The sequence below is a fragment of the Chiloscyllium punctatum genome, chromosome 3 (genome assembly GCF_047496795.1).
Source record: "Chiloscyllium punctatum isolate Juve2018m chromosome 3, sChiPun1.3, whole genome shotgun sequence".
Lineage (NCBI taxonomy): Eukaryota > Metazoa > Chordata > Chondrichthyes > Orectolobiformes > Hemiscylliidae > Chiloscyllium > Chiloscyllium punctatum.
The window spans coordinates 75325335-75341170 of record NC_092741.1 but is presented as its reverse complement, the minus strand read 5'-3'; the positions used below and the strand labels follow the sequence as shown (position 1 = coordinate 75341170).

General features: G+C 39.6%; 1 protein-coding gene across 2 annotated transcripts in view; it reads left to right on the top strand.

Annotated features, from left to right (window-relative positions):
• clu (clusterin) overlaps positions 1–15836 on the top strand; it is a 37348-nt gene that overhangs the window by 1057 nt on the left and 20455 nt on the right. Inside the window, exons 1-2 of one of the 2 annotated variants that reach the window (XM_072555234.1) lie at positions 204–223; positions 12554–12670. In XM_072555234.1, coding sequence (XP_072411335.1) covers positions 12586–12670 — 85 coding nt within the window. In that variant the 5' untranslated portion in view covers positions 204–223; positions 12554–12585. Of the gene's footprint in view, positions 1–203; positions 224–12553; positions 12671–15836 lie in introns of those variants that run through there. The other variant, XM_072555224.1, reaches the window with a different exon arrangement.

Genomic DNA, 15836 nt, shown 5'->3' with positions numbered 1-15836 from the left:
ATGGGGGAAGTAGCTCGTGGTACATTGCAAAGATAGTATCGGCCTATGGTGCAGTTCCCACGGTTTGATTTTTTAAGTGCTGAATATCTTTGTCATGGGTGTATATGCTAGATGTGCGAAGTTTTGAACAACCGAACAACATTGTAGCGTTTTCCTTTCCTCTTACCGAGAGAGGAAATTGGACAAAGGCAGACGCAAGAAGATGGGAAGAACTGTGTAGAGGGTGAGTGTCATTCTTTGTTTAGTGGTTGCTGCCAACATACCCCTCCCAGTAGTCACCATTGCATAAACTTGGGAAGATGAGCAAGATAGACAGAATCAGTTCAATAAATAAAATTAAAAGGTACTTGGTTTTAAACACCTTTCTTAACTGTCATAAATAAGGTTACTGTAACAATATGATGAAAACATGATAATGGAGACAGCTGTTTTTCTTTCTGGCTATCGTTTAGGATAGTCAAGGTTATTGTTCTGGGTGTTGGCTCACTGCCAGACTGCAGTTGTATGTTTCTAGACTGCTACTGGCTGACTGCATCTCAGACAGTGTTTTAAAACAGAAACTCAATATGCTGATTTTTTTTTAACTGTTTACCAGAACAACTGCTCTAAAGCGAGGCTGAACATTGGTGCAGTTATGTGGTTTGATCATTTTAAAAAATATATAATGTTTAATTTTAATTTTTGAACCAAAGCAATTAGCCGTGCTGATGCGTAGAACAAATTGGGATCATTGAGCTCTTTGGATACTGATCTATAAAATGATGGGGAAGGGCACCAAAAAAATCACTTGAATGCTGAAAATTTAATGTTTATGAAGACCTGCAGTGTAGCACTTTATTTAGGCCTTAGACAACTATTAGTAATAAAATGCTGCAAATTCTCAGCATTGATGAAGAGGGAAACATCATTAGCATTTCAAGTCTGTGACCTTTCATCAGGGCATTTTTTAAGGATTTCTAGCAATTTTTAGATTTTTTTTCTTCAAGGTTTCTGGAATAATTTTGCTTTTGTAAAATATTATTAGATCTTTGTTAATGTAACTGCTCTTAGGTGTAGGTGATTCCTTTTTAAATGTAAAATTAAAGAATACAGTGGATCTTGCTGTGTATGGTTAGAAAGTAATCCTTGATGCCTTTCACTTTGAATCATCAAAATTAACTATACCTGGGATTTAATGAAGATCTGCTTGTAATGGGATTTATAGCTGTGTCTATTAAGTCTGTGGCTCCAGGTGATGACCAGGTTTAATTATAGTGTACCATGGAGGAATAGAATGTGGATTCCTTAGCTCTTACATATTGTTCATTCCAGCCAGGTCAGGGAGAATTACATACTGTAAGAAAGGCTCATAACCTCATCATGCTGCATGATCAACACCTTTTTTATTTTTTGTAAGAGCAGTCACAATTTTATTGTAGGAAATGTAGTGATGTTCTTCCACACAGTTTCACATACCACACTAATATCGATCAGAATACTTTCTTTTGGTGACATTGATAGGGAGACAATCATTGGCCAGGATACGGGGAAATTTCCTGTCTCTCTTCAAAATGTTCTTTTACAGCCAGGTAAAAGGGCGGACTGGGCTTTCAGCTCAACATCTCGTCAGAGAGAGAGCGAGAGAGAGAAAGAAGCATCTTCAGTGGTATAGCACACTGAGTGACAGTATAAAAATGTGCATACATTTCTGAAGTGGGGCTTAAATTGCCAATTTTCAGGCTTAAAGTTAAGCAACATTTGCTACTGAGTCAGCATTTGACAATGCAGGATTAAGTTACATTTTAAGGGACAGAACAGCCATTTGTGACAATGACGTAAAGACAATTTGACAGTTTATATTAACAATGATATCTTGCATCAATGTAAAATATAACGAGCATTGCTAGCAAATTAATCCATAATGTTTTCTAGTAGTACACACATTAACATTTCAGTTTGAATTTTGCCTAGGGTCTGTTTTTATTGGATCAAGCAGCAGAAATTTAAAACAATGCCCAGAAAACCACAGAATGATACAAGAAGCTTTATTTTCTCCTCTAGGGAAATGACATGGTTGCAGTACTGGTTTTAAATATGCTCAGAAATTCATTTGGAAGTTGGAGCAGAGTGACCCTGGGATTAATGAGATTTGTGACTAGACTTTTTCGTAATTTATCAGAGATCATCAGGTGATAAAATACATAATGATGAATAAGATATTTTGGCTGTAGCACAATCCGATCAGAAATCCAAATGGTATAAGAATAGTTACATTTTTAAAAAAAACCTTGTGACTGTCCAAAGTTCTTGGCAGATAGTTCCTGAGGCACCTCAGGACACCAGAGATTGTTTCTGTGGCTCTGCACAAAACTTGGAAATGTGGGAAGCACAGTGGCACAGTGGTTAGCACTGCTGCCTCACAGCGCCAGAGACCCGGTTTCAATTCCCATCTTAGGCGACTGACTGTGTGGAGTTTGCACATTCTCCCCGTGTCTGTGTGGGTTTCCTCTGGATGCTCTGGTTTCCTCCCACAGTCCAAAGATGTGCAGGTTAGGTGAATTGGCCATGCTAAATTGCCCATAGTGTTAGGTGAAGGGGTAAATGTAGGGGAATGGGTCTGGGGGTGGGTTGAGCTTCGGTGGGTCAGGGTGGACTTGTTGGGCCGAAGGGCCTATTTCCACACTGTAAGTAATCTAATCTAAAGGTGATAACCTAGTATGGCTTTGTTAATATAACTGTTAATTCTCCATCAAGGCTGTCCTATGGCTTAAAGATTATTTTTGTTAACTTGTTTATGCTACATTTGTATTGTTACATTTCCAGAAATACTACTTTCTGAAGACCTTCCCTAAAGTTACTCATCCTATTAGCATTTGCAAAACTTCAGTTCCCCTGTGTAAAATTAGTTGATTTCTTTTACTCCTGTAAAGCATCTTGGTCCAATTGCAATTGTTTTTCCAAGGAATTTGCACTCCAAACCTATAAAACGTTTCCAGAGCTTGGTCGATCCACATGGACATTGGAGTGATTTGAAGTTAAGTTTTCCCATTTTAGCAGCTGAACCACTCATCACAGGAGTCCAAGTTACTCAGCATCAGGGATATCTGAGGATCTCCAGCTGGCAAGATAATTGACATCTTTGAAAGAAGATGAATTGACTCCATAAGAATTTTTAACCATTTCAGTTTCTATAATAAATTCCCATTGGGTTTTCTTTGCTTTTTATAAACAATCAATACTCTCTTATGAAACATCAAATTGAGGAAGACCATTCATTCCACTCAGCTGATTGCTGTGTAAAGGTAAAGTCACCACTATTCCATTCTCTCTCTCATTGCAGAGAGACAACTGTTGGTGGTTTAACTGGAGGGTCACCACGCCTCAGCCAACGGGAGAAGTTGAGAAGGAGAGTTAGCACTGCGTGGCTCAGTGGTTAGCACTACCTCAGCTGGCTTTGATTTCAGCCTCTGCCAACTGTCTGTGAAGAGTTTGAACATTCTCCCTGTGTCTGCATGCGTTTCCTCTGGACGCTGTGGTTTCCTCCCACAGTCCAAAGATGTGCAGGTTGGGCCACGAGAAATGCAGGGTTGGGTCTGAGTGGGTTGCTCTTCGGAGGGTTGGTGTAGACTCAATAGGCTGAATGGCCTGCTTATACACTATAAGAATTATATAATTCTATTCTATTATTCATGGTAACCTCAGCCTGTGCAGGAATTGAATCAAAACTGTTGGTATCGCCTGCGCTGTAAACAGTCATCCAGCTAACCAACCCCCAATGTACAAGCATCTGATTTCCCAAAGTGTAGAAATTAACTGTGACTTTAATTCCTAAGAATTAGACCATTTCTTTCCAAGGATTTTAAAAGGCCTCTCTATAGTAGAAAATGTAACCCTATATAGAGGTTTTTCAACTGATTAATGTGTACCACTGCAGGTCTGACAAACCATTTATTTATATATTGTTATCAAAATTCAATTTATTCCACTTCCATTTAGGCATTTTGCTATGTATTAAATACAGAGCATTATACAGTACTGTAAATGCTTTTCCTTTTCCATCACTCTTATCTGGAGCATTACTGTCTTCACCAAATTTGTAAGTAGCATTCATTTATTTGGTAGTTGATGTTTTAACAGAGGTTGTTCAAAATATTTGGTTTGTACATCACATGAGTTGGATCATCCAAATGCATTTTGTTAATGGATAGCTCATTCTTTGAACCCTGAACAGATGCAGCTTGGGCAAATGTTACTTCTGCTCATTTGACCTTAGCTTGCACCCTATTCCAGTAAATAGAACCCACTGTTTGTTTCTTCTGGCACCTTCTCTTTTTTTTCAGCAACATATTTATTCAACTGCTGTCTCTCCTATCAACGTGCACTTAGCCCACCCCATGTTCTCAATCCTGGTGATTTCAACTTCCATGTCAGTTCATTTTGTTTTTGTTCATCCTGGCATCACTCTGCTCCAATCCTCCAACCTCTACATCAGCTTCTTTGTGCATATTCATGTCAGCCCCTCAGCCATGTCATTTTCCTCCTCCTGCATCATGGTTGACACCATCTTTTATCATCTTCCTGTATCCCACACCACACTAGTTTTCCTTATTCCTTCCAACCTGACTGCTTTCTGTGCCCACTCTTTGGGGGTAACCATATCCTTTACGCTATGGAACTCCTTACAATCTAGGTCTTAACCCTTTGTTTTCTAGTATACTTCCTGAGTTCACTGCATAGCACCTGACCTCCACTTTTTACACTACTTGTACCCCACCAAAACCTTTATCTATCCTGGACCTGCCCTAGTGCTATCCATTCAACATCAAATCTAGCCTGATGATCCCATGCATTGTTGGGGGCCTGCTGTATTCTGCTGAAAGTCCTTATTACTCCAGGATTATTCTGGAATGCAAAGATTCTAAAGGGGGTGCAGGAACAGAAAATTGGGGTGCTCACATGTTTCAAATCCTTGAAGGTGGTAAGTTGAGAAAGTTGTTTAAAAGTATGTCAGGGGCATTGCAAATAAAGGGACGGAATCCAAAAACAAAGATGTGAAGATAAACCTTGATAACACTTTGATTTAGACTCAGTTGGAGCCTCATCATTAAATTTGGGTAGCACACGTTTTAGGGAAGATATTGAGGTCTTCTGTGAGGAGGCGGAAGGGATTTATTGGAAGAACAGTGCAGTCTGTAGAATGCTGGGGCTGTTTTCCATACAACAGAAGATTAAAGACATATTTAATAGAGACATTCAAAATGTTGACGTTTGATCAGGTAAGTAGAACATTCTGATTCCACTGGCAGACTAGAGGATACAGATTTGAGATAGTTTACAAAAGGACCAAGAGGTAAATGAGAATCTGTTTTAAGGAAACTGGAAGCAGATTCAGTAGTAATTCTCCAGGAGAGAATATGTGAGAGAAAATAAATAGAATAATGGGAAAATGGTAGGAGACTGGCTCTAATATATTAGCTCTTCAAAAATAGCTGGCAGAGGTATGATGGAATGAATGGACCTTTCTGTGCTGTTTCATTCTTTTAGCTGTATTACTTTATATTCCTGTCCTGCCCTTTCTATCCTCTGTGCAACAAATTCAGGGGTGCATTGAGTTTTTTATCTGCAAGATTTAGAATCATTTTAGTTGCCTCTAGTGCAGCTCTCTCTCCCTCATGTTCATCAAGGCAAGATTCCTCTGTGTCCTAGTCCGAGGCTCACCTCTTCCTCCATTTTCCATCAAGTGCGCTGTAAGCTCATCCTATCTCTGCAATCTACCTTCTGTTCTCTCAATGTTGTTTCCATTAAATTGTGTCCATCTTCTCATTCTGGCTCCATATTATCTGGTATTTAGAATTTGTTCTCTTTCCTCAGGAATTGTTCACCTCCCTTTCAGATTGATCTGGCATCAATGTCCTGCTCCCCAAAAATCCCACTCTGTCAACTCATAGAAAATTACCACACAGTCTCTAATATCCACTTCCTCTTCAAAAGCCTGGCTGCATTGTTGGCTCTTAAACTCAAGTCCATCTTACCCACTGTAGACAAGCAGGAGGCTGGAAGAACACAGCAAGCCAGACAGCATCAAGAGGTGGATAAGTCAACATTTCAGGTGTAGCCCTTCTTTTATTTCTGATGCTGATAATACTTTAAAATAGTTTCAATCAAAGCAATAATGACATGATTGTAACAGTAGTGTTCAGTTACTCCTTATTCTTCTCAAGCACTCAGAAGTTTTACTATCTACCTCCTCTATCTCTTCTCTGTTATGCAGCTGAATGGCTGTTCATTTACCACATTCCACTTCTACATAATCAGTTCTAGCTAGACAATTTCCAGAAATGGTTTATCTTCACATTCCAATACTGTTAGCCCTAGAAATAAAATAAAATCTATCCTTTTCTCCTCTTTGCTTGACATCGCTCGACCTCACTACTAGATTTTGCAAGTCTTCCATTTCTCCAATTGTTAGACTACCAATATCCAGCTCTGGATAAACATAAACTAATGTCGGTGTCTTTGATTTCTCCCTAACTATCCTCCTTGAGTCTCGGTGTCTCTCTCTCTCTCTTACCCTTATACTCCCTGATTTACTATCCGCGCAAATATCAAGACCTAAGTTTAAAAATTCTACACTTTGTTTTCAAATTCCTTCCTGATCGTGGCCCTCACTGTAACCTCTTCCATGTCTACATGTTCTTTGACTGCTGCTTTGCTCCAACTGCATCCCCCTCTGATTCTACCCTCCCCCAATAGCAGTTGTCTTGTAGCATTTAAATCCAAATCTGTGGAATTCTACTTTAAAATCTGTCTCATCGTTTTAACCCTCTTTAAGTTCCTCCTTTTAGTTACCCATCTTAATACCTTTTGAATTGGTGTCATTAGTTGTTTGATCGAATGACTTTGGAGTGCCTTGTGATCTTTTTTCCATGTTAAAGCTGTTACATAAATACAGTCTATTGATGTTCTCAAGAAAATTACATAGAAGTTATAACAAGGAAACAGGCCCAGCCCAGCCAGTCCATGTTGATGTTTAGCATCTGCATAAATAATGGTCCTAATCAGATTCCCTGCAGTGTGGAGATATGCCATTTAGCCCAACAAGTCCACACTGGCCCTCCAAAGAATAACCCGCCTAACCCATTTCCCTCTGACTAATGCACCTAACACTATGGGCAATTTAGCATAGCCAATTCACCTGACCTGCACATCTTTGGATTTGGGACGAAACCGGAGCACCTGGAGGAAACCCAGACAGACACGGGTAGAATGTGCAAATTCCACACAGACATTCGCCCGAGGCTGGACTTGAACCTGGGTCTTTGGTGCTGTGAGGCAACAGTGCTAACTACTGAGCTGCCCCATGGGATCCCTACAGTGTGCAAACTGGCCATTTGGCACAACAAGTTCACACCGAAGAATAACCACCCGGACCCATTCCCCTACCCTATTACTCTACACTTACCCCTGTCTAATGCACCCAACCTATACATCCCTGAACACTGTGGACAATTTGCCATGGCCAATTCACCTAACCTACACATTATTTTGGATTGTAGCAGGAAACCCACGGGGACAATGTGCAAACTCCACACACTGCTGCCTGAGGCAGCAGTGCTAACCTGGGTCCCTGGCAAAGCATCAAGGTGGTAAAAACAATGACTGCAGATGCTGGAAACCAGATTCTGGATTAGTGGTGCTGGAAGAGCACAGCAGTTCAGGCAGCATCCAAGTAGCTTTGAAATCGACATTTCGCGCAAAAGCCCTTCATCAGGCTATAAAGCATCACTGTTAACCACTGAGCCATCGTGCCACCCCTCACGTGTACACAGTTCTGCTGTCATTGTGAATGTCTCTTTGTCATTTTTAATCTATTTGGGTCTACAGGAATTTTTTAAAACAAAGGAAAACCTTTTGTGAGAATTAATGTATGAAATGACAATATATTCAGTGTTTCTTTGGGCCTGGATCAATGTATGCTGAGCTCTGTGGGAGCTATTAAATCATGCAATATTGTATTATGTCTGTCCCTTTTTTTTGCATATTGTGTTAGTTCTCTTTGGTTCTGACTTGAGCGTGAATAAAATGGTTACACTTTCTTATCTACTCAGCACATTCTGTCTGTTTGCAAAAGAACTTTTCCACTTTATCGGTGAACAGGAAGAAAGATAGTGTGTTTTCAGAATGGTTGCAATCCTGTCACATGAATACATCAAATATTTGCAAATTTGTTTGTGACAAGCCACTGATGTATGCAAAATGATATCCATTTTGCTAACTTTGAGATCCAAACAGCCACAAGTGGCCTTGTAATACTTGGCACTGCAGTTGGCAGGAAGTTCTATAAAGAAAGGGATAAACACAGTGCTGCTGTTCTTCAGTCACCATTTAAAGCTGTGTGATGTGTTGACCAGGCTAGTGAGCCCTTTAATCTGTGCATCAGAATTTACTCTGCACCCGTTTCACGCTAGTTGAAAACCTTTCTTTCTCAACTACATGCTGTCCCTTGGTGACATCTGTCTTCAGATAGGAGTTACATTCAGCATACCCATATCTGCCCCTTGATCATCACATTTTAGACTCCTTTTTATTTGCTCATCTTGGATAGGTCATAAGTTCCTCAGAACCTTAACTGTGGCTGAAATGTTTTATCAATTTTGTTTTGTAATATTTAGCCTCCATTGTGATGATTTCCTGACTTGTAGCTCCTATACCACTCATTGAACTCGAGGTCAGGCCCAACTTTGCGGAATTTTATTCTCATTCACATCAAGTACCATTCACTGATATTCCCATCATAAATGTCTCCCACTTTTGAGCTAGAGTCGGAAATTTTGGACAGTTCCCTGACCACTTGCCTTGATAGTTACCCAGGTAAAAGCAAAACGCAGGCAGTTCTTTTGTAATGCAATGGCTGTGTTCTTGTGCGACCCCATGCAATATAAACATCACACAATGAAAATAGCACTTACCAAGTGTGGTGATGCAGTTGTGTTATAGCTAACGCCCATTTTAAAAGTTTGCACTTCAGAAACAGCACCACTATTCATTGATCTCATTCCAGCCTGTTTGTATTGACGAAATGCACATTATTGCAGACCAACCTGTATTGCAGATGCTGAAGATCTGAAAGAAAAACAAAATGCTCAAGCAATTCAGCAATTTTAGCAGTGTCTGTGGGGAGACCAAGTGAGTTAACATTTCAAGTCCAAAGTGTCTCTTCTTTGCAACTATTAAGACTGATCAAAACTAATTTTAATGCGTAGGTAACCCCAGAACTGATCCCTGAAAATCTCCTCAACCAAATCTGGTTACCTCCTTTGATCTAAATCAACTACCCTCTGCCAACCCAACCACCTGACTAAACACCTCTCCCAATACCTGACTACTAACCTCTGACACCACAAAACTGACCAAATATAGCTCTCATCCCACAACCCCCCCCCCCCCCCCAACCACACAATTAGCCTGTGTAATTTTACCCACCCATCCATTTCTGTTGCATAAGGTAATGGTTCTGTAAGAACTAATGCTGCATTGTCAGTTTAGGTGGAGCTAACCCAATGTTGTAACCAGTCTTTGGGTGGAGACAGGAGTTCTAAACCAACCTTAGGAGGGAGCAGGTGTATTCTTTATTGCATGACTAGTAATGGCAGTTGTGTATATACTGCAATCATGCAATAAACGATCTTATTAAATAAGATCATTCCATCTTCTGTAAAGACCCTGGCCTTTCACTTACCACTGATCATAGATGAGCCCTAGACACAGTCTAGACACAGGAGGTTGGTTGCAGCTATCTCAAACTATCCTTATCCTGTGCCATGTACAGGCAAAGGTGGCAGATAGTACAAAGTGCCAGCAGTCGCATTGAACAATTGGACCTCTACTCTTCATAAGTGGCAAATAATGCCATTTTTAAAAAAATGATGCCTCTTGAGCTGATCCTCACCACAGATCTCTGCTTGGATTCCTGTGTTGAAGACATCGTTCAGGTTGTTCATCCAGAGTCCAACCTTTTGAAATATATTCAGGTAAATTAACAATTTCCTGACTGATCAGCATTGGTCGTTTAATTGCGAACCTGATTGATAGTTTTGAGCAATTATCACTTGAAGGATTAAGCATACGAGATCAACTTGATCAGTGTGTGTTATTGCTACATTGACTCATGGATTGTCTCTCCGTTGCCTGCAGCTTGTTCTCCCTTACTGTATGTGTCAAACAACTCGTGGTTATGGGGTACGGTATCTGTACTCTTGATCATTCAAATTCTGCTACCTCGGATCTACAGTGAAGGCAGCCTGCCTCCTAATGCAGAACCTATGCACCAGGAAAGCGGCTGCCCATGTTAACTGACTAATATATGTGCATTGAATAACGTGAGCCAGTTCTTCATATCAAGATCTTGTTTCATTAGGCCAGTGTTTCAGGATGTTGGTGGGATAATGGTGAAAGATGGATAACTTATTAAGAAAAGAAGCTCAAAGACTTTTCATTTTTGCTGTTTGAGGCACATTCTAGGCATCTCATGAAAGAATAAAATCAGGAATATGGCAGTCCTGTCAATGGCAAACTCCAGGAAGCAGAGATGACCTTGCTACCTTGGGCACACCTACAGGTTGGGTCTTCTGTCTGGTGAGGTAGCTGGGCAAATGAGTAGCAGGACACCACTACAAAGATGCTCACAGATATGACAGGACAATCCTAAACATTGGTTTTTGTGCTTTTGGACTCACTAGCTGACAACAGAAAGAAATGGCATCATTGCCTCTGGGTCAATATACACCACCGTGACAAATAGTAGCTGCAGCAACTTGGAACCAACACGGCAAACACTGATACTGAGACTACTGGCAGAACCTGTCTCTTTTAGACATCTGAAAAATGCAGCATTAAAGCTACCTCATCACCAACAAACTTGATTTGCTGCATGACCAGCATCTTTTGCAGTTAGAAAACTGCCAACAATGTATTTGTTATTGAGTTTTTCCACCTTTTCTTTTCCACTGTGTACTCCCATCCTGTCAGTAGCAATACATTGTACAGTACTTTGGGGACATCAGAGGCAGAACTGAAATCCATAAGACTATCCCAGTACCCCAATTTTTCACATTAAACTGTGAAGCAGGCACAAGAGACTGAATCACCTACCCCTGCACCAAGTTGTTACATTATGTTCCCCAAAATTGCAGAAACAGGCATTCCTTAGTCATAGAGATGTACAGCATGGAAACAGACCCACCAGTCTAACTCCTCCATACTGACCAAATATCCTAAATTAATCTAGTCCCACTTGCCAGCAGTAATCCCATATCCCTCTAAATCCTTCCTATTCATATAACAATCCCAATGCCTTTTTAATGTTTAAATGCCTCTGGCACTTCCTCTGGCAGCTCATTCCCATACACACACCACCCTCTGCATGAATAAGTTTTAAATCTTTTCCCCTTCTCATTTTAAACTATGCCCTCTTGTTTTGGATCCCCCAACCCTGTCAAGCCCCTCATGACTTAATAAATCTCTATACGATCACGTCTCAGCCTCTGACACTCCAAGGAAAATAGCCCCAGCCTATTTGGCCTCTCCCTTAAGCTCAAACCCTCCAACCCTGGCAACATCCTTGTAAATCTTTTCTGAATTCTTTCAAATTTCTCAACATTGTTCTGATAGGAGGGAGACCAGAATCTCTCACAGTATTCCAAAAGTGGCCTAACCAATGTCCTGTACAGCAGCAACATGACATCCCAACTCCTATACTCCAATGCATTGACCAATAGATGAAAGAATACAAAACACTATCCTAACTACCAAGGAACAATGTACCTACACTCTAAGGACTGTTTGTTCAGCAACACTCCCTTGGACCTTACTATGAAGTGGAGAAGTCCTGCCCTAATTTCCTTAATGAGCAAAGTCAACAAGTTATCCTCATCCTTACAATGCTTACATGATCGCTCATGTTGAAAAGGGAGAGTGGAATATCCATTGGTTTTAACATACATAATTTAGGTTCAAAATTCAAACATTAGACCTTTCTAAAACAAGCTGCAGGTTAAAAATAGTTAAGTGTTAATAAAGCCCAAAATGCCTATATTCCAACATGGGATCAGAGTAGGGACAAAGATATCGGAATCACAAGGCAACTCACCACATCCCCACTAAATTACTACTGGTTGGATGGGTGAGCCGTGATTATGAAACGGCCTGCACTTTCCTCACTAGAAAAGAATGCAGGATCAACAAAGTGTACAAGGTTCCCTCCCTACTGAGGTCTGCTAGATTATCACTCTCTCTATTTTTATGGCATACAATTGGTGGTTCTCTGTTTCATAATGTGCAATTATTAAATTGTAGTAGACTGCGCTTTGTCTGTTTATCTGTCATTATGATATTAAGATTCAAGAACACACAAGTTGTTTATGTGCAAAGAATTGGTAATTTGTTTGTTTGTGACAAGCCATTGATGTATGCATAATGGTATGCATTTTGCTGACTTTGAAATCCAAATTGAATTGGATATTGTTCTCTTGATTTAACTTTCAACTGTAATAGTCATTATTTATCTTTGTTTCAGATTGAGAATTTCTGAGTCCCATTGAGAAAGCGATGAAAATCATGTTCACGGTGTGGCTTGTTCTTCTGCTTGCTGCAAGTGAAAGTTTGCAACAGGTTCCACCAGAGAAACTCCGCAGTAAGTTATATATTTCTGTCAGTGAATATATCTAAACTAAATATAACTTTTATTACCTTCATTGCTGTTAGTTTTAAGATAGAATATCATTATTACCTCCAAACTTGGTGTTGATGGTGCTGATTTGTGCTAAACAATTTCTCCTAGTGTTCTTGTATTTTAGTTTAACCATCTTCAGCTAAAATTATAGTAATATTTAAAAATTAGTTTGGTCAGCAGAATTATACTGTCAATCATATTATCAGACAGTAAATGTATATAAAGGTGTCAAGTGCATTGCCATGTATATTTAGTGATTTTTAAAAATTCCACTAAAGTAGGAAACTGGTTAGCCGCCATGCTGGCATCTTCCCCACATTGCACTTAGTGAACATCAAAAGTGTATTGAGTCTGAGATAACATTTCAAGATCCAGATGTGATTATTGGATGTAAGTGTGTTGGAGGCAGTTCCGAGAAGATTTACTAGACTAATTCCTGGAATGGTGAGGTTGTTTTTATGAGGACATTGGACAAGCTAGACCTCTGTCCATTGAGATTTAGAGTAAGAGATAACTTGATTAAAACATAAGATCCTGAGGCATCTTGGCAAGATAGATGTGGAGAGGATGTAGCCTTTTGAGGGAGAATCTAGGAATTAGGGGTCACTACTTAAAAATCAGGGGTCATAAAATTAAATAGAAACGTGGTGAACTTTGTTCTGAGGGTCATGATCTTTTTGGACTCTTCCTGAAAACGTGGTGGAAACAGAGTCCTTGAATATTTTTCAAGCAGAGATTGTAGAAGTTTTGTTAAGCAGCTGTTGGGGTAGATGGGATTATGGGTCTGAGGTTACAGAATTGAATTGTGAGGGTCTGAATGGCCTACTCTGTTTCTATTTTGTATAGCTGTATGTAACGTACCCTTTTTTTAAAAAAGATATTCCCTGCAGTGTGGAAACAGGCCCTTTTGGCCGAACAAGTCAACACTGACCCTCCGTAGAGTAACCCACCCAGGCCCATTCCCCTATCCTACATTTTTACCCCTGACTAATGCACCTAACCGACATGTCCCTGAACACAATGGCCAATTTACCTAACCTGCACATCTTTTGATTGTGGGAAGAAACTAGCACAGACACTAGGAGAATGTGCAAACTCTACACAGACAGTCGCCCGAGGCTGGAATCGAAACCAGGTCCCTGGCGCTGTAAGGCAGCAGTGCTAACCACTGAGCCTCTGTACTTGCGAGAAATATCATTTTGTTTTTCAGTTTTTGATAAATTGCAATGATTTTCTTTTAGAAGTAGCTAGCTTACATTTAGCTGCCAAAATGGTCTGCTGTCACTTTTCTATTTTGTGGGTTTATCCGGGATGGATGATGGTCCAAAGTTGTACGATGTCAATCATTTTTTTTCTACTCATTTTTGTACCAGTGCATTTATTGTCTCGCACTTTATATGTGCTATCTTGCTGCCCATAATCAGTATGCTCTATTTGGAAATGAGCTTTTCTTTCTTACTCTTGTTCAAATTAAATAATTCAACAGCAACCTTTTATGACTTTAAAAGCAAAGATTATTTATTTTCGCACGTTTCCATAGTAATTACAACACCTCATAGACTTGGTTTTGCACACGCACCAATCTCAAGGAGATTGAGTAAAGATAAATGTACAGATCAGTTAAAACCAGGTTAACATATTTTCATAAAATAAAGGACTGCAGATGATGGAGCTCTGAAACAAAAACAGAAATTTCTGGCAAAACTCAGCAGGTCTGGCAGTTTCCATGAGAAGAAAGTAGAACTATTCTGACAAAGAGTAACCAAACTCAAAATATTAACTCTGCTTTCTCCCTAACAGATACTGCCAGAGCAATTTCTGTTTTTGTTAACAGATCCTTAACTCAGCTTAATTTTTATTATCTCCCGTCTCTAATATGGTAGGCCTATAGTGTCTTGAATAGATGTAATCCTTTACAAGTCAGGATCTTGTAAAGTGAAAGGCTGACAGCAGGTTGTGAGCTTTCTTGGAGCTGAATATTTAGAAGCTTAATTTTTAGATGACCTTTAGCCTGGAGCAAGTTATATACTTTCTGTCTGATGGTCTATAGCTTCTTTTCCAGATTGGCTGAATTGGTAGGTTTCTCTGCACACAACTCCCTAATTGATCTTTTTAATCGAATGTGGATGGTTATGGCAGTCTCATCTTGTAGCTTTTCTCAATTTCAAGGTCTTTTTGAAATAATGGGCTGTGTTTATGTTGGTTCTGTGTTGTAGTTTTATATAGGTGTTCACTAAAAATAAAACATCTTTTTAATTGGTTTCAGAGAATGATGTTGACTGGTATCGTTATGGGGTGTTCTTTATTCCATCTTGACACAGGATAATCATTCTAAGCCACAAAAGAAGTCTGGTAACCTTTTTAGTAGCCATTTTTGACAGCGTTTTTGTCCAGACTTCTTTAAAAAATGGATTGAATTTCAGAATATGACCTACTTGAACAGGGTGTAACACCTGCCAGAAATGAGCAATCAGACACAATATGCCTCTTCAAATATTGGGGGTCAAATAAGAACAAATGAAATAATGGGAATGCCTTTATCACCTGATGAATTTGTGAATTAAACTTGTTTTTAAACCAAGGTACCACCGGGTGCTAAGATATAAGATAAAGGTGAGTGGTGAAGCAACCTAGTGGAATCATCTGGCTTTTAAAAATCATTTGCAATCATGTGCAGAATGTCGTCGACAGTTCTGGTCAATGCAGTATGAACAAATATTGTAGCTGTTGAAAAAATAGAGAGGAGCATTCCGATATTTGTGGGATCGGAGGGCATGTATTGTGAGAAGTGATTACGTCAATGGGATAATTTCCCACTAGAAAAGTAAAGGATGAATAGTAATATGGTGGGATCAGATTCTGATGGGATTAGATAATGTAAACTGTGAAAAGTTGTTTTATCTTGTCCAGAATTAGTAGAAGAGCTGTACATGACCAATCTCTAGAAACATCAAAGATCAAACAGTAAATTATATGGAACTGACATCTCAGCAGACATGGGAGAGAGTTGGTATTGATTTTATTCATTTGTCATTTTGATATCTTTCAGAAACGAATAGTTTGGTTTACAGTGACCAAATAGATTTGAAAATCATACAACACCAGGTTATAGTCCAACAGGTTTAAT